The sequence below is a fragment of the Artemia franciscana genome, chromosome 12 (genome assembly GCF_032884065.1).
Source record: "Artemia franciscana chromosome 12, ASM3288406v1, whole genome shotgun sequence".
In the NCBI taxonomy this organism is placed as follows: domain Eukaryota; kingdom Metazoa; phylum Arthropoda; class Branchiopoda; order Anostraca; family Artemiidae; genus Artemia; species Artemia franciscana.
In genome coordinates this window covers 7815155-7842320 of record NC_088874.1, presented here as the reverse complement: position 1 = coordinate 7842320, position 27166 = coordinate 7815155, and the positions used below count along the sequence as shown (strand labels likewise).

General features: G+C 35.2%; 2 protein-coding genes across 2 annotated transcripts in view; one reads left to right on the top strand and one right to left on the bottom strand.

Annotated features, from left to right (window-relative positions):
- Window positions 1-27166, top strand: part of LOC136034175 (interaptin-like) — a 442249-nt gene that overhangs the window by 155412 nt on the left and 259671 nt on the right. The gene's annotated exons all lie outside the window — the stretch shown is intronic.
- The window catches only part of LOC136033629 (neurofibromin-like), a 214161-nt gene that overhangs the window by 181515 nt on the left and 5480 nt on the right, over window positions 1-27166 (bottom strand). Inside the window, 2 exon segments of the mRNA XM_065714430.1 lie at window positions 1598-1757; window positions 20350-20502. Of these exon segments, the coding sequence (XP_065570502.1) occupies window positions 1598-1757; window positions 20350-20502 (313 nt within the window).

Genomic DNA, 27166 nt, shown 5'->3' with positions numbered 1-27166 from the left:
TTAAGCCTAATTTATCTAAAAATTAATTGATTGATATTTGATTAATTAGTTCAGCTTTGCGATACGATAATAATTTTTCAACAGGTTTCTATTCAACCAAAACCTTGATAATATATTGTATTTTTCTTTTTTTTCAATTTGTGGAAATAAACCACAAAATTTAGTACTTACTCTCTACAAAAAAAAGAACAATAAATAGCAAAAAGTGTAAAAAGTCAAATATTTTTCTAGAACTTATGTAAACTTTTACACTGTGTGCTAGATTACTAGCCACGAACTGACGTTTTTTTTATTTATTTAAGTAATTTAATTTATTTCCGAAACATTTTTTTTTACTTTTCCCTTTTAAAAGTACTTTTTTACTATGGTTCAAATATAACTATTATTGGTTGTAATAATATATAGCAATAATAGTTATCGTCTAATATTAGCCCAAGAATCACAAAATTAGTTTTCTATCTATCATTTATTGTAAATTGAACCCGAATGGCCCACAATATTTCTGCACGAAATACCACGGTTGGATATTTTCAGCCATAAATGCTTTAATTACAAAAACGAATGAACCTTTTAAATTACTTTGTTCTTTTATGTATAAACACCTTATTTTCCGTCTACAACTACCACTGCATCTACTTGTCTGCGATTCCCCTTGCCTGGTGAATATAAAAAACCTGAAGAACGCTTATTTAGACTAAAAAAGAGAACAACAAAGCGCAGGCTTAAGGGTTGAAAAGAATTATACTTATTGATCTTTCATAAAAAAATAACTTTTACACTGTGTGCTAGATTACTAGCCCTGCACTCATGTTTTTTTTATTTATTTAACTAATTTAATTTATTTTCCTAACATCTTTTTTTACTTCTCCCTTTTAAGAGTACTTCTTTTTTTTCTAAGGTTCAGACGTAACTAGTAATGGTTGTGATAATATATAGCAATAACATAGACATTACTGGTCATTTTGGTCATTATACTGATCATTATCAACGAGAGAAATTACCAAAATACCTTTGGTTACTTCATTCAATTTCTCGTAAACATCAATAAGTGATGCTGCTGATGCAAAGTAACGTGAAAAATCACGTTTATATTTTAACTCTGAAGTCTTGACGTTATTTTTCAATTAAACAGCGGCATATGAATCGTCTTTGTTAGGTGCATCGGCTTTTTAAGTGGATCGTCACGTGCTTCGGCTTTTAAAGGGGTATCGTCTTTTATAGGTGCATCATCTGCTTCAGATTCATCTCGAAAACAACACGATTTTTATCATTTTTAACTATATTTCTTAGTAAGCAATATCTTGTACTCCCCATATAATTGTTTTATGCAAACTTGTTAGGTGCGAAGTTTTTATACACAAACACCCCCTCTTTCCTATTTGGAAATTCACAACCTACCAACAACACAGAGGGAGGATGGAAGATTTTCCCCCAAGAAATATTCGAAAACTTCGGCCTAGAAATGCATTATTATGTTAACCACCTCCCTTGAAAATACCCTCAGATCATCCCACCCCTAAGATCTGGAATTACTAGCACCTATATTAACACACTGCTATCTCAAAGCCATTTAATAACAAAATTAAAATAAAAATACCAATAAACTGGCAGATCTCTCTTAGAAGTAGTTTCACATTCATCGTGTCGTCGTATCTGGCTGTGTCTTTTGGTTGACTGCTTAAGCACTGTTCTAATGTGTCTAATACGATAACCAGTGACTCGTAATAGTTTTTCTCGTAGTCTATCCCGTGCGGTCTCTATAAAGAAATTGATAAAATAAAAAGTAATATCAACGCTAGTGTTAATGTAAATACAAGTAACTAAATAAAATAAATTACTTTTATTAAAATAAAATTATTAAATTAATTAAAAAAATATTAAAATAAAATAATTGCCAAGTAACTAAAATAAAATAAATCTAAAATAAAATAAATTGCAGTGGTTACATACGCAGCTGAAATATAAAATTTTGAAATAGACAAGATATTTCTCGAAGGCCTATGTGGTATTTCAGGCGGCTTTGCGCAGAACAATCTGAGGGAATCTACACTTTTCATAATATACCATCAAATATTATACACTATGATCATCATGATCATATTATGAGCCTATGTGGTATTTCAGGCTGGTTTGCACAGAACAATCTGAGGGAATCTCTACATTTTTCATAATATATCATCAAATATTATGATCATTATGATCGTACTATGATCAACATATCATCAAAAGGCATTGCCTTCGGCCATTTCGCCCTTTAGTAGAAATACTATAAAAAATAGTCGCAAGAAAGAATGGCAAATAGCAAAAATAGGTGATCAAATGTTCAAATTCTACATAAAATTTCGCAAATGTGTATTTATTCAAAAACTGTGGCATTTAAGCGATGATCGTACTAAGATCAACATATCATCAATAATGATCATCATAATATATCATCAAAAGGCATTGCCTTCGGCCATTTCGCCCTTTAGTAGAAATACTATAAAAAATAGTCGCAAGAAAGAATGGCAAATAGCAAAAATAGGTGATCAAATGTTCAAATTCTACATAAAATTTCGCAAATGTGTATTTATTCAAAAACTGTGGCATTTAAGCGGAGGCGGTGCAACTACTAAATATAGTAAATTATTTTAATTTTTAAGCTTGGCATTATTATTCATTTGTTTCTGTCTACTTCGGGTTAGTAAAAGAAAAAACAATCCATGCTGCCTTTAACAAGCAAAAAAGGGAGACACATCACTGCTTCCAGTGTGAAAAAGTCATTTTCAAGATCGAGATTATTTTCAAAAGTTATTCTTTGGTGTTCAAGATGGAGGACTGTAATTCTTTTATATAACGTTTTCAGCTATGGTAATGCTAATGGTGCAGTTTTCATTTCGATTCTAGGCCACTTTCAATAGGTTTGAGGCCTATAAAATCCCACGAATTAATTTTCGTAATAAACTTCTACCAATAAGTTTAGCCAAAATAAGTTAAGATTACTGAATCAAATTCAAATGACAATTCTCCCTCACTTGGAATTTTTTTTTAGAAGTTTTAAATTTTCGGTTACAATGGCTAGAATTCCTTCTTAACAAGGTTGCATCTGAAGCTGTAACAATGATGGAAGTATTTGTAAGCTCCGGGTCATATTCAGGTCATATACGTACATTTTCCTGATGAGATGCATCTCTAATCCTTATAAACAAAGTTGTTCGAATCCACTCAGTATGTGGATCTTGAAGCAGTAACATTGCATATCCTCAGAATGGAAAAAGACCGTGTATTTGGAAAAAGTCTACTAAATTGATTACTACAATTAAAAAGGAAGACTCTAAAAAAAATTAAAGCAATCTTAAGGCTACTTAAGAAAGCACAAAGACCCCTTTGTACATGTCTGCTAGAGTCACAATTGTATCTAGACAAAGACTGTATATCTGGAATAAGTCTACTATACATTGCCGTAATGAGACCTTAACTTAAAACAAAGGCCCCAATAAATTGTAGCATTCTTAAGGCTACTTAAGATTACTTAAGAAAGCGCAAAGACCCCTGTGCACATACCAGCTAAAGTCATAAATGTATCTGAACCAAGACTGTATATCTGGAATAAGTCTACTATATACATTACTGCAATGAGACCTTAACTTAAAACAAAGGCTCTAAGCAAATCGTAGCATTCTTAAGGCTACTTAAGATTACTTCAGGGGGCTCAAAGACCCCTTTGTACTTGCATGCTAAAGACACAAATGCATCTGAACAAAGACTGTATATCTGGAATAAGTCTACTATATACATTACTTTTACAAAAAAGCATTATTTTGCTTTTACGATTTGTCATTAGATCATTAGATTTTTGTCGACAGGCTAAAATTAATAAGGAATGACCTTTCAATCCATCAAATGTTGCAAAAATTAAGATTCTGATTTTTCATCGCCCTCTGATCTAGTTTAGGGTGAAAATGGGATACTAAGCGATGAAATTTTCCAATTTTTAATGTTATTTTCGGTTTTCCAGGGCTTGAATTAATAGGAAACGACCTTCCAACTATTTAATTTGTAATTATCTATTACATTATTATAATACCATAAATGGTTTTTTACCCCTTTTGATCTTGCCTAGGTAGGAAATATGGTACTAAGTGATGGAGCTTTTCAATTCCGATTTCACTTTCGTTCTCCTCAGACTTTAATATCGTAATCGACGCTTCAATCCACCTTACACTCCACAGACTAAAAATTATGATTTTCAATTCCCTTCTGACCACGCTTAGGGTGGAAATGGGGTACCCTTTTCAATTCCGACGTAACTTTCGGTTTCTCCACACTTGAATTATTGGAAATCGACCTTTCAATCGATAAAATGTTGCAGAAACTTAAATTCAGGATCCCCCTCCCCTTTTTCCTTGGAAAAAAGAGTATTTCTGCACGGCTGATTTTAGCCAATTTTGGATATGTTATTAAGCGAATTTTTCTGCGCTTCTTGTTGCCAAAAAAGCTACTGTTCCTGATATTTCAAGGTTTGGCTGTTTTTTAGTAATTTGCTGGACCTAATACAAACTAAAAGGTTTAAGCGACAGTTCTTCAGACCCCAATATAGTTACAGTTTCACTGACTCAGTTTCTCCATGAAGAGGTAGGCCAAGTCCTGAAATATATACCGCCAAAAATGGTCCTTTCGATGATGATTGTAAACTCAGCAAGGTGGGTATGTTTACTTTATTAAAGAAGATACAAATGCTACTGAATCAGAGGAACGACATGAAGCCCTACTAGCATTTAGACTAGCTAGAAAGTAACATAAATCTTTAGCAAGAGGAATAAACTTTTATACAAAATTAAAGAAAAAGAAAAAATGTTTCAAGCCAACAAATCGACAAGCAAGAAAGATTTCTGGAAGGCCTTGCGTGCGCCACGTGACAAGTCAAAGATGGTTCCGGACGTTAATTCTAGGACATACTACGAAAACCTGGAGGGTCACAAAAACTGAGCCACCCCACCCATTTCCCCGCAGGTGTATACCGAGTCGAAAGATTCAGCCGTTAGTGAATTCCCCCTCCCAGAATATCTAACCAGCTCATACAGAACATATCAGAGGAAGAGTTGAAGAAAGGTATTAAGAGTCACTATGAAGGATCTTCTCCAGCTGCTAACGAAACCCCCCCAACTATGTATAAAAAATTAATAGGACCTCTATTGCAAATTCTCTTAAGTCGGTTCAATGCAGTCCTAGTTTCGTGCAGATGGCCAGCACCAAGGAACATGTCAGTGATAAAGCCGTTATCTAAATAGGATGACAGTATGATGCGTAGTAATTATCACCCAATAAGCCTAGCGCCAGCTATCAGCAAGTTTTTGGATGAAAAGATTTTGGACGCTAGATTGGGGTACTGGCTTGATAGGGGAAATATTATAAATGAGCTGCAAGGGGCATGTCGTAAGGGGTACTCAACAACAGATCGGGTTTTCATACTTCATGCTCAACAGACCGGGTTTTCATACTTCAAGCTCTCATGGTGAAGTATTGCAGGGAAAGGGGTAAGCTATATTTTGCTTTCCTTGACATTGAGAAAGCATTCAACAGCATTAATAGCCCCATTTTGTTTTGTTATCTAGTTAAGATATGGCTATCTAGGCCATTTATTTAATAGTTACATAGCATGTATGAAATGACTTTATCTATAGTCATAATTGCTAAACAAGGAGTATCTATGCCTTTCAGAATCTTTAAAGGTGTCCGTCATGGAGGCACACTGTCACCAAAGCTCTTCACTTTATATATTAATAGTTTGGCGGAGCACCTTGAACAGCGATAAGCCCTGGCCGTCTCACTTGCGAATACTCTATTTTCTTGTTTACTGTTCGTTGATGAAACGGCTTTGGTGGCTAAGTCTGCCGATGAGCTTCAAACTCTCCTGGATTTAGCTGAAGCTTACTTAGAAACAAAGAAATTGAAGCTAAACGCATCCAAGACTGAGATTGTCATCTTTTATAGTGTTAAATCCAACGGACATGATTTTTCATTTACTTATAAAGGTGAGTCAATAAAGGTAGCCCCCAGATATAATTATTTGGGATACATGCTCGCAGCAAATTGGCATCGGACCGAACACATTAAGTTAATGATTTCTCGTGGACAAGCAGCTGCTCTGCTCCAGCAAAAACACAAAATGGGAATTAAGAATATAAAGATGCATAAGCACCTCTTTGTGACTAAGGTCCTATCAGATGCCCATTATGGCTGCGAGTTGTGGGGGGGGGGGCAACTATAGTGAGACATTGGAGTCCCTGCAGTATATGTATTTTAAAAATAGTAGTTGGCTTAAATAATAATCTTAGTAGTTTGGTTCGATAGAGAGGAGAGAGAGAGAGAGAGAGAGAGAGAGAGAGAGAGAGAGAGAGAGAGAGAGAGAGAGAGAGAGAGAGAGAGAGAGAGAGAGAGAGGAGAGAGAGAGAGAGAGAGAGAGAGAGAGAGAGAGAGAGAGAGTTTGTTAATATTAAATAAAGACAATACAAAATACAATTCAAAATCGAATTACAATACACATAATTCAAAACACATAATAAACGCAATATATTTATGGGGATACAATATAAACAACAACTAGAAGGAGAAAAAAATCATAGAGAACATACCTGAGGCCTGGGAGCAAAGTACAGAGAGGAAAACCACACACCACTAACAAAACACAGGGGCCATCAACTCCTCAGAGAAAAAAAAAATCTATTCGATTCTTTATTAAATGATCCTTAAGAATCCTTTTAAAAGTCCCAAACGAGTGGCATTTCTGCACTGAAGAAGGTAGTGAATTCCAGACCTATTGACAAGCAACGTGGGGATTGAAATCTGATCGAATAGTAGGGGTAGGCGGAATGTAGATATTATTTGAAGAACGAAGGTTATATGGAACTGAATCATAAATAAACATAGGAGTTTTCCGAAGAGATTTTGGAAGATTGCCGTGAAGTTGAGCAAAGACAAACGAAGTACAAGAATTTTTTCAGTAAAAGTTTTTTACTGTTTTAAAATGAAGAGTTAACAGAAAGAGTCAAACTTTAGCGTAAAGAGCGGGGCGTTGAGGAGGAAAAGCCCCTTTCATATACGGAGTAATTCCTGTTCGTTTAAAGTTTTAATGTCGCTCCTTACTTTCATTTAAAAAAACTTGTTTTTTTGTTTAATTATTAACATAAATCAAAAATAAAATAGGACCAAGAACAGATCCCTGTGGGACGCCATAATATACTTCAGAAGGGCTCCGGAAAAGCGGATCAGTTGAAAGAAGCCTACCAGAAAGATATGAATCAAACCAAGAATAAGCGTTTGATCTTATACCAATTAAATAAAAAAAAGAAGTTTTTTTAAATGAAAGTAAGGAGCAACATTAAAACTTAAAAAGAACAGAAATTCCTCCGCATACGAAAGAGGCTTTTCCTCCTCATCACCCGGCTCTTTACGCTAAAGTTTGACTCTTTCTCTTTTCTAGTTACTACTTTTTAAAACAGTAAGAAACTTTAGCGTAAAGAGTGGGGCGCTGAGGAGGAAAAGCCCCTTTTATATGCGGAGTAATTTCTGTTCGTTTTAAGTTTTTATGTTGCTCCTTACTTTCATTAAAAAAAAACTTGTTTTATTTAATTAATTTCTGGACGTTTTTGAATTAATGCATGTTTTGATCTTGGCTCTCCGTACATAAATAATTAAAACGAGATTACACATTAATTAATTGCAATTAATCGGAAGATTTTGACAAAAAAGGAGTGAGAGAGGAGGCCTAGTTCCCCTCGAATTTTTTATTACTTGAAAAGGCAACTAGAACTTTTAATTTTTTACAAACGTTTTCATTGGTAAAAATTATACGTAACTCACGAATTAACTTGCGCAACGAAATTCTATATTCGTATGTTTTATTGCGTATATGAGGGGGTTCAACCCTCGTCAATACCTCGCTCTTTACACTAAAGCTTAAATGTCCCAATTCCTTAAGAATGACCTCTGAATCACAAAGACCGTAGAATAAATAGTTGAAATTACTAAAAATTCTTTAGCGTAAAGAATGAGGTATTACGAGGAGGTAAACCCCTCATATGCGTAATAATTTTTGTTCGTACGAAGTTTTAATGCTGCTTCTTACTTTCAGTAGAAAAAACTTTTCATATTTATTTTTTCAAAAAATGCTAGAAAATCCTGCGCCCCCTTCATTGAAATTCTCTTCCCCCGTGAGAAGTTCCTCCATGGAAATATCCTCCCATGTACCCCCCCCCCCTCAGCTCTCCTCCCTAAACCAAAAAATCCCCCTGAAAACGTCTGTACAATTCCAAGTAACCATTACTGTATGTAAACACAGGTCAAAGTTTGTAACTTGCAGCCCCTCCCACGGGGAATGTGTGGGAGTAAGTCGTCCCTAAAGACATTGTTATTAGGTTGTTAGACTATGGTGAATAGGAGGACATCTCAGAATTTTGATCAGGTGACTTTTGGGAAAAAATGAGCGTGGGAGGGGGCCTAGGTGCCCTCCAATTTTTTCGGTCACTTAAGAAGGGCACTAGAACTTTTAATTTCCGTTAGAATGAGCCTTCTCGCGACATTCTAGGACCACTCAGTCGATACGATCACCCCTGGGAAAAAAAAAAAAACAAATAGACACGCATCCGTGATCTGTCTTCTGGCAAAAAATGCGAAATTCCACATTTTTGTAGATAGGCGCTTTAAACTTCTACAATAAGGTTCTCTGATACGCTAAATCTGATGGTGTGATTGTCGTTAAGATTGTATGACTTTTAGGGGGTGTTTTCCCCTATTTTCGAAAATGAGACAAATTTTCTCAGGCTTGAGAAATTTTTTCAAACTTGTGATGGGTATAACTGATCTTGATGAAACTTATATATTCAAAACCAGCATTAAAATGCGATTCTTTTGATGTAACTATTGGTATCAAAATTTCATTTTTTAGTTTTTTTATGTGATAGTTTCGAAAGAAGAATCCGATGAGTCAAGGAATGAAAAGCTTTACGAACATCCAAAAATAAAGCTGCAAGGATATGACCAGAATCTATTGCCGAATGAATGAAATTCGATAAAGCTGCGCAAGCATGCTCCGTACAGTGACTCGCTCGGAATCCAAACTGGAAATCATGCAAAAAATCCTTTGCATCCAGAAAACCAAGAAGTCTGGATAGCATAGCCTTCTCAAAAATTTTGCTGAAAACAGATAGGAGAGGAATTGGTCTATAATTAGCAGGATCACTCCGAGAACCACCTTTATAGAGTACTATAACCTGAGCTCGCTTGAGAGATTCAGGAAAAATACCTTTCTCGAAAGACAGATTGACGAGCTTAGTCAGTGGTGACAGAACAGCAGGCAGAATGGCACGGATAACACTTGTAGGAATTTTGTCTGGTCCTGAAGAGGATGATCCTTTAAGAGCATTCACGATACGAGCTACCTCAAATTCAGAAACAGAATTCAAGACCATCGACTTCAAACATGAGGGTCCATGAAAGGCTCTGAAATCGCAACGAGAAGTTGCAGAGCTTGCAGAGGAAGCAGTTACCTTTCCTATATTAGCAAAATAAGAGGTAAGCTCTACCTGAACATCTACATCTCCTTGGACGGTTTTACCATCAATTTTCAGCATTGATGGAACTAAAGACAAAGGGGGAGTAGGTCTAAGAACTGAAATAATTAAATACCATGTCTTCCTTACATCCTTCCCACATTCAGAAAATTTCCTATGATAATACTGAGACTCGCCTTCCGACACAAAGAATTAAATATATTCCTATAGGCCTTGAATCGTTTGTGATTAGCTAAAGATGGTGAAGCCTTGTAAAGCTTAATTTTCCCTTTCCAGCTTTTATGGAGACCTGGAGTCATCCATAGATTCAGTGGTGCTATCCTTTTCGAAGTATGGGGAGCTGGACCCGATTGCAACTTTCCAGGATTCCTTCTTTAACTAAGCCATAAAAGGAATCAAAAGAGTGGTTAAAATCTGAATCAGAAACCAAACTACCCAATGGTATATCAGCCAGAGGAGAATTAAGTAGACTTAGCTCAGTATCACCATAACGGAAAAATGGGAGACTAGATGATGATGCTATACGCTGCGCTTGATCAGCATTCTTATATCGGGAAATAGCGGGAAAATGATCGAAATATCACTAACCAGCACCAAATTATCTAAGACATCTAGTGACGAAAAAATATTATCGATAAGAGACGCTTTTGTTTCTGTAACTCGGGTTTGTATATAAACTGAAGGTAGAGTTCCCGAAGAGAGCATCATTAACAAAAAATCAATAGTTGAAGCAGACTATTGATCAAGCAGGTTGAAGTTAAAATCACCCATAAGGATTAGTTCATAGGGATGTTTTTGGAGTCCAAAACTTCTTCCAGAATTTTCAAAAACGAAGGAATAGATCCACTGGGGGACCTATAAACCAAACCCACAACTAAATACTTACACACTGATTTAATCTCAATAAATAGGGATTCAAAGATTCCTTCCTCATTTCTGCTCAAATTATTTCGGACATTATATGCAAGACGATCAGCAATATAAAGCATAAGGCCATCTCTCGCCATCTGTTTCCTATTCAGCCTCTCCATCCTATATCCTGGAATATCTAGAAGGATACCTTTTTTTGAATCCAGGAAAGTTTCACATAATCCTATAACATCAGAAGTTCCATCACTAACGATCCGTTTCAGCTCATCAAAAGACGAGCAGAGTCCCTGAATGTTAAGATGAAACACAGAGAAAATATCATCTCGTTTAGAGGAGGCAGAACCATTTAATTGCGAAACATACTTACTTTTAAAAGCCGAATTAGAATCATTATTCATCTGATTTCTACTTCCAATTGAATTATTAATAATATTTTCAATATCTAAAGGATTATTTTGTAAATCAAGTAAACGATCCCCCAAAGAGTTGATACCAGCCTGGCCACTACTCATGGTGGATAGCAGTTCCGCCCCACGACCAAGCCCACCGAACCACAGGTATAAGGAAAAAATACAAGGAAAGAAGAGTAAAAAATAATATAATCAAGGTATGGATAAATAATGATAATAAAATCAAGGTATGAATAAATAAGAAAAAACAGGGAAAGAGAAGAAAAAAGAAACAAGGAAAAACTAAGAAATAAACAAATAATCAGCACTGGTAATATAAACCATTCATTCATAAACATAATAATAATATCACCCAAACCATTATCATACATTGACCTCACGCCAAGGAGTACTCTTCCCCCATGCCTCTCCCATTGAAAAGTAAAAGCACTAAAACTCACAGTAAATGGTTTTGTTCTAATACTATACTGTTGGTGCAAAAAAAAAACAGCAATCTACAATAAAAAAGACAAAATATTTGTTGTAGCAGAAGATACAATTATACAAGTCACTATTACTATTTTTATTGCATCGGACCAAACTAAATCAACAAATAATTCAAGCAATACTTTTGTCTTATCAAAACACAAAAAGTGTCCGGGCTTCCACAAACTCACTAAACAAAAAAAAGAAAAAAAAATATTCAGTCATGTGGGATTTCGGTCATGGTGGGATTTCATCAAACAAAAACATTTCCACTGGCCCTTCCTTAAGGCGACGAATACATAGAGATGGTGGTATGGATCTCGCAATCCAAGTTTCAAAACCTGTTTTTTCACGAATACTGGTTCGGATAGCTAAAAGTTTTTTTTTGAACTTCTCGAACAGACGGGGGAGAATCATCGGATAAAAAAATATTCTGATTGCCCATGATAGTTTTTCCACGAAGATTTCGAGCCTGTTTTAGAACTGCCACTTTCAGCTCCCTGTTCTCCATGATAACCTTTATCAGCTTTTTTTCAGGCTTAACATCAGCTATCGTGTATTTGGGTACCTCATGGATTCCAAGGCATGACGAAATTATACCATCGAAAATCGCCTTAACGTTTACAGTATCAATCGCTGTCACGTTCAATACTAGAATATTTTTATCAGTTTCTTTATTTTCAAACTTCATTATTGTATGCTTTAGGCTAGATAACTGCGATTTCAGTGAAGAATTTTCATCAACCAGCACAGAAATGTGGTTCTTCAAATCATTGGTTTCTACCTCAAGGCTGATCACTTTAGGCTTAATACCTTCCATCTCCAATTTCGATTCCAATACAGATTCTTTGATCTTAGAAATCCTTTGATCTAATCCTTTAAAATTAACATTCTGCTCATTTAACGTAGTTGAATTTTCTTTAACAGTCTGTAAAACTAGACTCAAACTATCAGCTAGTGATTTCAATGAGATTCCTTCCATAGGACTGGATGTGAGAAAAAACTCGTCAGATTTTTCCTTCTTCCTCTCATTATACAAAGTAGTAATTGAAATCCAAGAAAAACTAGACTGTAGAAATATACTATCACATAAAACTCCTTTAATTACTCACTTTGCGTAATATTGGCATATGAATCTTCCAAAAACATTTCGACAGCAAATTAACCTTGCTCAACACTAAATGAACGGTCCGACGCAAAGTAGGAGTATTTACCTCGAATGCATTCTTGTTTTATCAAAACTTTGTGAGAGTAAATCCGGTTTAAGATGTCCACTGAATGAATGCTATATGTGAACTGAGGTGACATGGGTTTACCAAACTTGCGTCATAAGAGGATTATAAACATCAAGTTTTGGCTAAAGGTATTACATATGCCAGATAGCCGTCTAGCGAAGGCGGCTTATAACAAGATACTGAAATCTCCTAGACAGGTAACATGGCCAAAACAGGCTAAAGCCCTGTTGGATAAAGCTGGTTTCTCATGGCCATGGAATGAAGGTCAGACTCTTGATTTCAAACCTGACGATTTCCTTAAATTACAGGATTCGCGGCTTAAGGTCCAGGTTCGACTTACAGATGTTGAGAAGTCAGCTACTCTAAAGCATTATAAACAGATTAAAGTAGTGTATGGAGAGGAGTTTTACTTGAGACTGAACCTACCGTGGAGAGCGGTGAAATGTTGGCTGCAGGTGCGGGCAAATTGTGTGTCATTGCTTAGGGGACACTGGAATTCTTATGATGTTGATGGACCGGGAGGTAAGTGTGCCTGCCCCCTTTTGGGGAGTAAGGGGATAGCCTGGAAAATTTTATGAGTAATTCCCAAAGTTTAGATAATTTAAGAAATAGTTTTTGGGGGATGCACCACGACTCCCAGGATTCTTGGAGACTTCTTCTAGGGGACTAATTATTGCGGTTGAAAGTTTTACAAACTATGTTTAAAAGGCACTGAAGTTATGATTTCGAAATGTTGAATACTATTGTCTGATTTATTCATTTTATACGTTTACACATATATATATATATATATATATATATATATATATATATATATATATATATATATATATATATTCTTTTCGTTTTTTGTTCTCTTTTTTTTGTGTATATACCACTGGTTTTTAAATACACGTATATATATTTACAAATATATATATATATATATATATATATATATATATATTATATATATATATATATATATATATATATATATATTATATATATATATATATTATATATATATATATATATATATATATATATATATATATATATATATATATATATATACTAATTAAAAAGTGAGCAAAAGTAAAACACAGTTTTTGTTAATTCAACCTTTGTTTTGACTTGTTTGTGTATGATTAAAGAGGAAAAGAAACTTTCTTTCTCTCTCTGAGGCATACAACCAACGGTATTATTTTCCTCCTTTTTTTATTTCTTTTGATTCAATCATGAAAAACCAAAAGGAAAATCCAAACAAGGTAAAAGTTAAAATTGTGGAGAATAAATACAAGCAGTCGCCCCATAGCTTCAAATATATTGAACTTGAATGTGTGACCTATGGAGCAAAAACTGGATTTTGCTTCAATCTAGCAGTATGTCCCAAGCGAGACTAAAAATGGTGAAGGGAAATTAATTTTTTTTTATACCAATATTATTTACAAAGGATTTGAATTCAAGAACTTTAATTTATGCGTTTAAAAACGGGCGTTGTCAGCTGGAAAGGTCAGAACTAACAGTTTCAAAGAATAACAAACTATACAATCAAGCTTTTCAATTTAGATGCAAGCACATAAATTCTGTTCCAGAATACCAGTAAAAATTTGACAGAAACCATACGCCCCTGGGAATTCCACCTGAGAATACAGAATATACCCCGCCCCAACCTTAGGTGCCAAAATATGATAGGAGAGCACTTGAATACGAACCCTCACGAGGGGGGAGGGCCGTAATTAAAGCTACCCGTGATTTGACAGAGGGACCCCCGAGGAAAACTTTCACAAGTTGAACAAAAAATTTACCTTCTGGGCCATCGCAAATCACTCTAAGGAAACCATGGGAGACAATGCCTTAAGAATTTCCTTTTTTTAAATAGCATCCACTTTCTTATGGTATTCTTGAATAATGACTACTGTTCCAAAATAGCAACAATAACAAAGCAATTTTTACTTCATTCTTTTCAGAACAAATTCTTCCTCACTGATTTTTATATTGGCTTTCAGTTTATCGAATACCTCCCCTAAATGCCCAAATAGGCTAAACACCGTGTTCATTTATTTTGTTGAATTTGTTTTCAAATTAGTACGACAAACCAATTGTTGATGAAAGAAAAGTTGATGTTGATGATGATGATGTTGATGAGAATCAACTGCTGATGAGAGATGAAGGAAGAAATCTTTTCTAAAGATTAGGCTTTTGATTTCAATTATTTTCAGTTGGTTAGCGATTGCTTTGAAAAAAATCTTTATAGTCTAGTTAAAATTCGGCTCAAATTATTGATGTAGGCTCAAAATTTGAGCCATCCCAGTCGAGTGGCTAGCGCTCTAGACTTGGAAGTCCTGGAGACCAGGATTTGAGTCCTGGTGTCACTGTAAGCTAGAGTCGATCTAAATGGTTATCTAAAGAAATCTGGGGAAAATACAGGAAGCTTCAGATGGTTTCCACCCAACCACACATTGCAGACCATTGATCAGAATGCGGAAAAGTTCAAGTTAAGAAGAATCTCGGCATAAAACGCTGCTCACTCACAGTTTCATCCAAAAGTGGAGAATATGCTTAGTAGAAAGTTTGATTTGTATCAACTAGTTTAGAAACTTGTCTTATATCAAAAACGTTGTTATTAACGAAAAAATATATTCAAAGTTCGAGTTTATTAAAGTATATTAAAGTTTTATTTATTTTGAAATTGTACATACTAAATTTAGTACATAAAATGTATTTTTATACATAAATTGCATTAACCTAAAAGTACATTAAAAGTATGTTAAAGTCTACAGTACATCAAAGAATATTAAAGTATATAATAATATTATATTAAGGTTCGAACCCAACGTTGAACATGGAATGAGGGGTGTTTTAGGGCCATTGGTCCTGATTACCAGACAAATGTCCTTTTCTTTTAGCTTATTTTGCTAAATTAAATTATTCTCATATTGGGATTACACCCTAACGGAGGTCAGTAGTGGCACTGAGGACGCTGTGCCACATATGCTGGTACCATCAGACACTACAGGTTGCAACTCCTTGGGATCTTAGAAAAAATCTATGCATCAAACATTACCTCAAACAGTACATTTTCTCCCTCAAACAGTACATTTCAAAAGAACATTTTCCTCCCTGACCCCAACTTAGGTCTATTCATACCATAAAACCGTCCTTCTCAAAGATGTTTCTTCTGATTATTTCAGAATTATAAAATTTGTATGGCAGTGCCAAATTTTCATCAGTATAACCACATTAAACCATTACAATATAAAAGTAAAACTAATTAGCTAGATTTGGAAATGCTTTGTGTACTCAACAGTTCAAACATCAACAGTCAATTGATTCCCAAAGACAGCTACAACTTAAGATAAGTTTTGTACTGATTTTCAATCCATGTTTTTTTTTTTTTTAATTTGGCACCCATCACTACCAAAAACTGCACCAACCACCAACTGCACCAACTGCACCAAACTGCACCAACAAAAACTGCAAACTCCATATGGAGGTCTTTTTAATTAAAAATTGAATTCCCAATTTTTCCGAATTCACTGGCCTTCGTACTGTAAGTACATATGGTATTATTTAATAGCCCTTCTACCAGTTGCGTTTATTGTGGGGGACATGTCACCCTTGAATTTTTTTTTCCTCCCCCACCCTACATTTTAAAAAGTAGGCCTACCCTTTTGGGGTATATTTCGCTTAGTAATGTTTTTCTGGTAATTTTTACAAAGAAAAATTAAGACAATACATTTCTCCCCTCCCCCCAGATTCTAAAAAATACATTTTACCCCCTCCCCCCTAAATATGCGCGAATTGATACCACTGCTTGCTACTTCAGCTCCAACACTAATATTTCCCATCCATAATTTTAAATAGATATATACTGTGTAGGGAATAGACAGCCAACGTTTTGAAGTATAGACTAATGTTGCAAAGGCTGAAGAAGCTTCATATGACAGAAAATAAAAATAAGAGGAGAAACAACCTATTCAAATGTGTGTTAGATTAAGTATAGAACTGGGAAATAGATATCTCAACATCTCTTTAGTCAAACTTTGCTTACATTAAACAAAAAATCTGCAAGAAAAGAACAAAAAAATTGCCCCAGCCTCCCTAGATTCTAAAAGATATTTTGTGTGTCTTCATCAAAAGATGATTTTACAGAGTTAGAAGAACAATAATTATGGATATTTCTTTATACAATGAAGATTAATTCCACTCCTTTATTAGAAACTAGCAATACTAAAAGTATAAAACCAGTAATAGGCGATATAAGGTTGTCAATGCATTCTTATTTTTTTATATGTGTTTTTATTATTATTTTTTTATTCTTATTTTTATGATTATTTCTTAACATGAAACTGATTATCTATTTATCAACAGTCCTCTATCATGAAAAGAAAAGAACAAGCTAAGACAGAACAAACAAAAAGTTAGAAACACAATATATCTTTGGAGAAAATTGTAAGCGTAGGAAAATTAGTAGAAAAAAGAGTCAGACAAAAGAAAGGAGTAAGGGAAAGGAAAAAGTACGAAATAACAAAAGTATAAGAATAAGAGTACAAAAAAGTTAATAATCACGAACCAAAAACGATATTAACAAAAGAAAGAGAGGGAAACTCACCATCAACGGTTGGTTGCATAAGAGTAACTTATGCTTATAAGTTATTGAATTACACGTTATAATGAATTATCATGTTCTACATAGGAATCCGGGATTATTGCTTTTCCTGAGGCCAAAATATTTTCCAAGATTGAAAGAACATTAAAATCGGAACTTCGAACGTTACGACGTTAGAAAATGACTATCGCATCGATATTTTGACTGACAAATTCAGACGGTTTCTACTGGATTTATTAGGAGTTTCAGAAACTCATATCCCAGGGGTAGGAAGCATGAAATTAGGTGACATAGAATTTGTTTACTCAGGCAGGAAGGATGGGGTACATAGACAGGGAGTAGGGCTCATGGTGAATAAGGAAGCTGCAAAGTCTTGTTTAGGCTGGGAAGGTATTAATAATAGAATACTAATTGCTCATTTTATGACTAAAAAGTTCAGGGTATCAGTTACAGTACTATATGCCCCTGTTGAACCAACTGATGGAGATAGTAGTGACTCAGATGAATTTTACTTACAGTTACAGGAGAAAATAGACAAGGTACCAGGTAGAAATATGGTGTTTTTGCTAGGAGATTTTAACGCCCAGGTTGGTAAATTGCCTAGGGAAAAGAAAACAGCAATGGCTATAGACTTTTGCAATTTTGTAGTTATAACAACCTAGTTATAACCATTACGGTGTTTGGTCACAAAATGGCCCATAAGTTGACATGGTATTAACGTGATGGTAAGACAGCAAACCTTGTTGATTATGTTATTGTAAACCGAAGACTAGCAGGATCAATACAAGACACTAGGGTGTATAGGAGTGCTGTTATTGATGTTAAAAGTAAAGATCACCATCTAGTAGTGTCTAAGGTTAATTTAAAGCTGAAATTTCGGAAGGGTAACTACCTCCTGGAAAAGTTATGATGTTGGTAGACTCCAGAATGAAAATTTGAGAAAAACCGTCCAGGAACAGCTGAATACTAAACTTGAGAGTTTGAAATTTGACAATGCGGAAGATGGATGGAATAATTTTATAAAAACAATTTGTGAAGTTGCTGATGGTGTCTTAGGGAAGAGTGCTAAGACTGCAACTAGGGATATTAGTGAAAAGGCTTTAGTGAAAGAGAAAGAAATAGAGAGTAGAAGGGGCTTGTACAAGAATATCTGAGTGATAGGTCGTATGAAAACAAAAGGAATGTAAAGAAAGTGGAGAAAGCATTAAAATATGAACTAAGAAGATGAGATGTGGAGGCCATGGATAAAATTGCTGAGGATCCGGAAGATGCAGCTAAACGACATAATAGTGAAATATTATACTGGCATGTTAATAAATTGAAAGGGAGTAGTCAATCCGGACTAGTCCCAGCTAAAGATAGAAATGGGGCCACAATTAGTGATAAGAAAAAGTTAAAGAAAGATGGGTAGAACATTTTGAGAATGTGCTAAACCGAGATACAGTTGCAGGAAAAGATATAGATGAAAATGAAAAAGTTTGTGATACCTCGGATGTGACGGAAGATTTGTTTAGTGAGGAAGAATTAGCGACAGTACTAAAAGGATTAAAAAATAATAAGGCTCCAGGTGCTGATAGTGTGATAAATGAGTTTCCAGTTTTATCGATTATGAGCAAGCTTTCGATTCTCTTGATAGAAGAGCGTTAGCAAAGGTCTTATGGTATACCAGAAAAATACATTAAAGTGATTTGTGCTATGTACGAGAATAATACTGCTGCAGTTAAGGTAGGAAACGAGGTTAGCAACTGGTTTTGTATTAAATCAGCAGTTAAGCAGGGTTGTGTTCTATCCCCTTTATATGGCTTATTTTGATGGATTCCGTCTTAAGGAGCACAGGAAAGGCGATTGGAGACCGCGGAATCAAATGGGGAGGAAAAACGCTCCTGGACTTAGATTATGCTGATGATTTAAGCATATGAGATGAAAGTATGAGCAAAATGAATGAGTTTTTAGAGGTTTTGCGAGTTCAGGGTGCTAGAATAGGCTTGAAAATTAATGTGAAGAAGACTAAGTCACCAAGGCTAGGAATAAGTGAAGGTGAAAAGGTGACGTTGCGCAACAAAAAGATTGATCAGGTTGGCAGCTTCACTTACCTTGGCAATATTATTAGTAAAGACGGTGGGAGCAGTGAAGATGTTAAAAGTAGAATAGCTAAGGCTCAAGGTGTTTTTTCACAGTTAAAAAAAGTTTGGAAGAATAGAAAGATAAGTCTGCAAACCAAGATTAGAATATTGGAAGCTACAGTGATGAGAGTGGTCAAATATGGCTCTGAAGCATGGGCGCTCCGAAAAGCAGATGAAAATTTACTAGATGTTTTCCGGAGAAATTGCCTACGGACTGTTCTGGGTACCCGGCTGACTGACCGTATTTCAAACACTAGGTTGCACGAAAAATGTGCTTTAATCCCACTTTCTAGGGCTATAATGAAAGAAAGGTTGAGATGGCTAGGCCACGTTCTGCGGATGAAGGATGACAGATTGCCGAAGATTATCCTTTTTGACCAACCGTCTGGGGCTACACGGAAAGCAGGTCGTCCTTGGGAAGATGTCATAAATAAAGATTTAAAGGAAATGGGAACTTCCTGGGAGGGTGTAAAGATGGAGGCCTTGAATAAATTGGGTTGGAGGAGGGTCGTGCGTGGCTGTGTTGGCCTCAGGTGGCTTGGTGCTATAGTGAGTTATTAGAAGTAGTAGTAGTAGCAGTAGTAGTAATGAATTATCATGATATCTAAAGGTAGTTTTTTCTAATTTATAGGGGCCTTCGTCGCGGAGTTAGTTAAGCTAAAATATTAACAATTATTCATTTTTCTGAGTTTTAAGATACAGTAAGAAATGTTTTGCAGAATAGGTGGAATTTTTAAAGGTTGTTTAAGTAGACAGAAGAATTTTGGAGCGAAACAAAAGTTGTTTTTATATTTTAATGCAGAGCAGTTCAAAGGGGGAAAGGGAAGCAGCCGGAATAGCTGTCCTAGCTGCCGTGACTGGGGGAGGGGCTCAGCTGGAAGATTGCCGACTTTAATCATTTTTTACTTTGGTTCGGCTTTATTTGCTTATGTTTGAGGGCACTGTAATTAATTTTTCCTCGGGCACAACCAACCGATGGTGATTATGGTATAACCATAAGCATAATATATTACGCTTATAAATAGTACAAGCATAACAATAACAGTATTAAAAAGTTAATAATCCCAGACCCATTAATAAAAGGAAGAAAGGGAAACTCACCATCAACGATAGTTCATTTACTCTTTGAAGAATCTTTGTAAGGCCAGCTATTACAAGTGAAAATCGGAACCTACTGATGTGAATGAGACAGGCTTTATTCTGCTCCACGGTTGCCCTGGTGTGGCTCGTTTGGGATCCAGTTCGGCATGGAAGCTGAAAATATTAAAACAGTTGGAAACAGCTGAAAATACTAATATTAAAACAATATTAAAACATTAGAAAATAATTTAACCTTCCCTGTCGATGTTTTCTTTTAGTTTCTTTATGTGCAAGAGAAATTCCAGTAACTTTTCCCGTGTGATTACTTTTTTGTTTAAAGAGATAAGCCCCCCCCCCCCTATTTTTATTGATGCTGCTGTATCACTAAATTTTATTCTTTTAAGTTTCCTCATGCAGTCAAATAGTTTTCAAGTCAAGTTTAACATAAACTTAGTATAAACTAAATATGTTAAACACGCTTTATTCTGCTCCACAGATGTATATATATATATATATATATATATATATATATATATATATATATATATATATATATATATATATAGCATGCGTGTACATACACTATATTATTCTTACCATCTTGCTATCTCTACTTGCTTTTACTCACCCCCAGCTATGGCTCAAAATACAGAATCGAAATGGTTTTCCTACCGAGATAGGAAAAATGTGTCTAGCGAGTCTTTCAGTAAAGTCGTTGACGAGATGCTGACCAAAATCAAAGTGCCTTTCAATCTCTCATGTGATCGAACTTTGGGCCACAAAGTGAAAATAATATCTAAGTTTACCTCACTTCCTACTTGGCACAAATAAATCACGCTCTGAAATGTGCTGATATAAGCGCCGTTCCTCTTCGACGTGTTCGTAAAACGTAGAAAGTCTCAGCTCGAAGATTGGTAAAAAAAAAAAAAAAAAAAAAAAAAAAAAAAAAAAAAAAAAAAAAAAACAGAGATCTAGTGAATGCACGTAATTCAGCCAAGCTATGACTTTATGTTTGGAACGACTGTGGTCGCCCAAAAGATGGCTTAGTAAATGACTTGAGGCTCCTTACGAAACGGAAATTTAACAAGAAACTGAAAGATCTTTGTCCGTGGTGTAGTCCCTTCGCAATTTTGTATTGAACAAATAACTCCCATGCTTAAAAGGGGCAAAAAGCCGCTTATCTGCGCAATTCTTATTGCCCAATAACCACCTCATGTAATACTTTCAAGCTTCTTTGAGTCTTTTTTGATGAGACACATTGAGAAAAATTGTTCCGCCCCTCCTCGTCAGTTTGGGTACAAGCAAGGCTTAGTCAGAGAGCATGCTCTTTTTCTGCTTATAAATGTGCTGAAGGATATTGAAGAAAGAGGTGATTTCTTGGTCTTATGTGCATTTGATGTGCAAGAGCTTTTGACTCGTGTATATTTTCGCAAGATCTGCTTGAGGCCCTTTTCAAAGGTACTGATGCTGCGGTAATTACTTGTTTAAGATACATGTATAGAAATCAGAAGGCTGGAATTCAAGATGGTAGTCAACTATTTCCGACTCTAAAAGGTGTACGCCAAGGAGCTCTGACTTCTCCAGTTTTGTTTAATAATTGTGTTATCGGTGCTCAGAATAAGTTGAACTGTACATTTATCTTCAAAGGAGTTGATCTTTCATTAGTTACGTTTATGGGTGACTTACTAAACCTTCCCTGCACTTTCCAAGGATGCTCTTCAACTTTTGAATTTCTCCAAGAAGAGTACGATCATATTGGTTTGAACTTTAATACTCATAAAACAGTTGTTTTACCGTTCAACTATAAAGGGAATAGAAATTCAATAAGTCTATCCGATTCTGAGATTCCTTTTGCTAGATGCCTTACTTACCTGGGCATGCCTATTGGAGCAAACCTGAAAGAAACTGTAAACATGGCAATTAAAAATTATGCTGGTACGATCCAGGCTACATACGCCTCAGTTCACCGTTCTCAGTTCTTCATAGCCTAACAGTTCCTCACTTACTTGCCCTTGCTCCTATTTGGTCCTTTCTTAATTGTGGTAAAAGAAAGCAAGTTCATCACCTATATTTTAAGTTTGCAAAGTATAATGGAACTTCCAACTTGGACAAGTAACTCTTTTCTCCAAAGAAAGTATCAATTGGTAAACCCAGCTGGGGTTATTGAGAAGCGTATTTGTGATTTCTCTACTGAATGCCAGAAGTCTTCCCATCTTTGGTCATTTCTGTTTATCCCTTGTCTGTAGTTGTCAAAGTGTATTTTTATTTCTGTTGTTTCTTTTTTGTTTTTCTTGATATTTCCTCCACTTTTTCTGGGCTTTCTGCCCAGTTCTTTGTGATGATGGGTTATAGATAAAATGAGATGATGAATATAATTTAATTTAATTTACAAATTAATTTACAGATTGATAGCAATCACTATCGACAGCTAATTTTTCCCCCCAAGGGTAATCATACTAAACGAATGGTCCTAGAAGATCAGGAGAAGCCTGCTTTGAAGAAAAATCGAAAGTTCTAGGGTATTTTTTAAGTGACCAAACAGACTGGAGGGATGACTAGGATCCTCCCACGCACATTTCTTCCAAAGACATCTGATCAAAATTATAGATACCCTTTAGATTTGGCATAGTTAAAACATCCAATAACTATGCCTTTAAGGATGACATGACTCCCCAGAGTCCCAGGGGAACGGGCTGTAAGTTGCACCGTTTGCCTATTGTTCAAGGATAACATTTGGTATTGGGGAATATGCCAAAATTTTTGGGGGAGAAATTTTACTGCAGCAGGGTTGGATTTTTGGCATGGTTTGATAAACAGTCGGAAATTAAATTAAAAAAAAGTTTTTTAACCTAAAGTAAGCAGCTACATTGAAACTTAAAATGAATAGAAACTATTCCGTATATGAGGGGGGGCTGCCCCTTCCTCAACCCTCACTCTTTGTGCTAAGCCACAATTCTTTAAGAAAAACTGCTCAAACACAAGTGAGGTAGAATTTGAATAGAAATTACTTTTAAGAAATTTATGACTTGAGCATAAAGAGCAAGGGTTGAGGAGGGGGAAGCCCTTCCCGACATGTACAATAATTTTTATTCATTTTAAGTTCAATTTTTCTCCTTACTCTGGTTGAAAAAAAAGCAATTTGAAACAAATTTGTTTATTTAATCAGTATCTAAAGCTAATTCTGTCCAATGGGAACTAACTTATTCTAAAATAGCTGTCCCAGCTATTAGACCTATGGTAATTTGGGCTAAATCAGTTTATAAGACTTGCGTTTTTATCCTTATTTTTAAGATAATTGTCCTTTTTTCAATTTTCCCTGACAAAATTAACGTAAAATCCAACAAATTCCTTTCTGACAACTTGCTTGAAATACCCCCTTGAAATTGAAAGCCCCTTGCTTGAAATATTCAAATATTCAAGCAAAGGTAAAACAAATACATTAAATCTGAAAATAAAGTAAAATTAGGAAATTAATTACCAAGATTAACGGAATATCATCACTGTTGATGGGACCACAAAGAATGTAATAATGAAAAAAAAAAGTATATTGACAACAACCTTATTATAGACTTGTATGACTTCCTTCTTTATTTCAAATCTATACTGCTACAATCCAAGGCTAGTCCAACACAAATCTTTCCACCAATAGACAAGACAGAGAATTACACAGACTCCATAATTACACACACTATCACTCAATTAGCATACAAAAAATAAATTCAAGTTTTTTCCAAATAAAATAAAAGAAAATACTATTAATTAATACTATCAATAACAACTGTATTTTCAAAGTCTCCAGAAAAAATGCATCTTTTGTAGAATTATGGAATGATTACATTTGCCTTTTTCCTTAATCAGCTTTTTCTTTACAGAGAAAGAAGATACAAATTGAGAACAAAAGAAAAAGGAAATAAGCTGACTGAATTAGAGAACCAATGTTTCTATTTTCATGGTTTGAAAAAAAAACACCATGAGCTTACAAAAACTTCTGGGACAAATGAGCTTATTTTCTAGCCTGAATCAGCCAAAAACGGAAAAAACAAGTATTTTAAACTACTTCATAAACTCCTTTTTTTTTCTAAGCTTTCTGCATTTCTGCAGTCTCCTTGGAAAAAACAAAACCATTTAAAAGACTTAAATCTCAAGCACCATAGACAGGGTGGTGAATGCATTCCACGAGTATCAGGGTCCTTTTACAACTGGAACACTCAAGCACTGCTATTTTGGACGAGTGCGTTTGCAAACTGTCAATGCGCATTTGCATGTAAAGCAGGTGTTAGAATGTACATAGAGTGTACCTAAAGTGCCAAATTCGAACCAGAAGGATCATGAACTTGTCTTTTATTAGACTAGTAATTGTATGACACTACTGTTAACTAATCAAGAGACATTTGCCACTGTCATAAACAGTGGTATTTTAAGTCTTTGGCAAAATGATATTAAAGCAAAAGTGGTATTTTATGTCTTCAGTCAAAGCATCACTGAGAGCCAATAAAAAACATTCTTTGTGGATTAAAACCGGAATTTTATGATGCTTTTGGTTTGGATTTGGCATTTCTTGTATAGTTTCTAATACCATCCATACATGCACATTGACAGTGCAGAGGCGCGCTGGTTCAAAATATTGATACTTGGGTGCTCGAACGAACACAGCATGCAAATGAGAATTGTTTACCACGTTCACAACCCTCATAAAAAGTCAAAACAAACCTTTAAATGAGGTTGAATTAGTTCTTAAATTTGATTAAGTCAGAAGACATAAATGTCAACCCTGACTTTAAAGAATTCCTTGAGGTACATCTATTTCTACCTCTACACAATTTTAACTACCCTTCTTGAGTCCCTATTTACCAAGTCTTTAACACAAGCTATAGTGTAGCCAGATATCTCGAATCTCTTCAAAACCTTTAAAAAAGCACTGACTGATGCTGGTAGGCCGTTTCCAAGACCATCCATAGGCAATATCGGCAACCAAATCTTGGACTCGATGACACATCTTTTTTGAAAAAATAACTTTTCATAGTTTTCTTCATTTTTCAAGGTTTCTGGGAGAAACAACTATTCTTATAGGTAAAAATGGCAGCTCCTACAGTTCATTTATTGTCTTCAAATTACCTTAAATGGCAGTTTGGAGTAAATTTAAGAGTTTTCATCCTTCTAATTCCTCATAATGATTTCATTTTGCTATTTCTTTGATAAATATTCAGCAGTGTTCCATTTTTATACGAAAGTCTGATATAACTACTATTTGTCAAACTTATCTTTGAAGATGCTTTTTGATTTAAGCAAATTCTATGTCCTCAGAGAGCTGTTTCCATATTGGTTACTCTCTGGCTGAAAAACTGGCTTCTTTCTCTTGTGGTATCATGTTGCTTCACAAGCATTTTCAAATTCAGTATGATCTATGGATGAAGGGGAGAGACCAGGAGTTTTTCTTTATAATATCCTGGTAAATATTTTTTACTTAGTATCTCATTAGGGCCATATCCAGGATTTTTTTTTGGGGGGGGTCAAACCCTCTCCCTTGATACGGCCCTGTGTCTAATATCTATTTGGAAAATAAATGAATAAAAATAGTGATGAACACTATTTTGTGAAGAGAGATAAATACATGTCAGAGTCAACACTATAGCATTGCCTTTACTAAATAATACGCCTATACTATACTAATAAGGCTTCAGTGTTTTATGTTTTATCCAGAGGTACTTCATATGGAAGGAAAGTGGTATAAGCTTCTGAGGGGGCTCATTTGGTTGCAAATTAAAAGTTCTAGTGCCTTTTTTAAGAGTTCAAAGTGATTGGAGGACAACTAGCCCCACCTTCCTCTCGCCATCTTTTTGCCAAATACATCCAATCGAAATTTTGAGGTAGCCATTTTGTTAGAAATAGTCCAAAGATCATATAACAATGTTTTTAAGATTGACAAAACCCCTCAAAACCCAGGGGCAAGGGTTGTAAGTTATGCCTCAGGGTGTACAAGATTTTACGGAAGGAGTGAGTATACAGACTCTGCAAGGAACTCATTTGACTGGAAATTAAAAGTTCTAGTTCCGTTCTCAAGAGTCAAGAGAGGGCATGCCCCCCCATGACTTCTTTTTCCCAAATGCATTGAATCAAAATTTTGAGATAGCCATTTTGTTCAAAATTGGCTAAAAATTATTTTTTATTTTTTCATTGATTTTTAAATAATACTAGAAAATCCTGCGCCCCCTCCATTGAAAGTCTTCCGCCATGAGAGTTTCTCCATGGAAAGATCCTCCCAAGTAACCCCCCCCCAACTATCCCCCCAAAACACGCATCCGTGATTTGTCTTCTGGCAAAAAACGCAAAATTCTACATTTTTGAAGATAAGGGCTTGAAACTTCTACAATAAGGTTCTCTGATACGCTGAATCTGATGGTGTGATTATCGTTAAGATCGTATGAATTTTCGGGGGTATTTCCCCCTATTTTCTAAAATGAGGCGAATTTTCTCAGGCTTGTAACATTTGAAGGGCAAGACTAATCTTGGTGAAACTTATATATTTAAAATCAGCATTAAAATGCAATTCTTTTGATGTAGCTATTGGTATCAAAATTCCATTTCTTTTTAGTTTTGGTTATTATTGAGCCGGGTCTGCTCCTTACTACAGTTCGTTACCACAAACTGTTTGATTTGATAGCATTGTTCATTCTAATGCCCTACATTGTCTTGCTTTAACAAACCAAAATTATTACGCATATAAGGGGTTTACCTCCTCCTAATACCTTGCTCTTTATGCTGAAGTATTTTTAGTAATTTCAACTATTTATTCTATGGCCTTCATGAATCAGGGGGTCATTCTTAAGGAATTGGGACA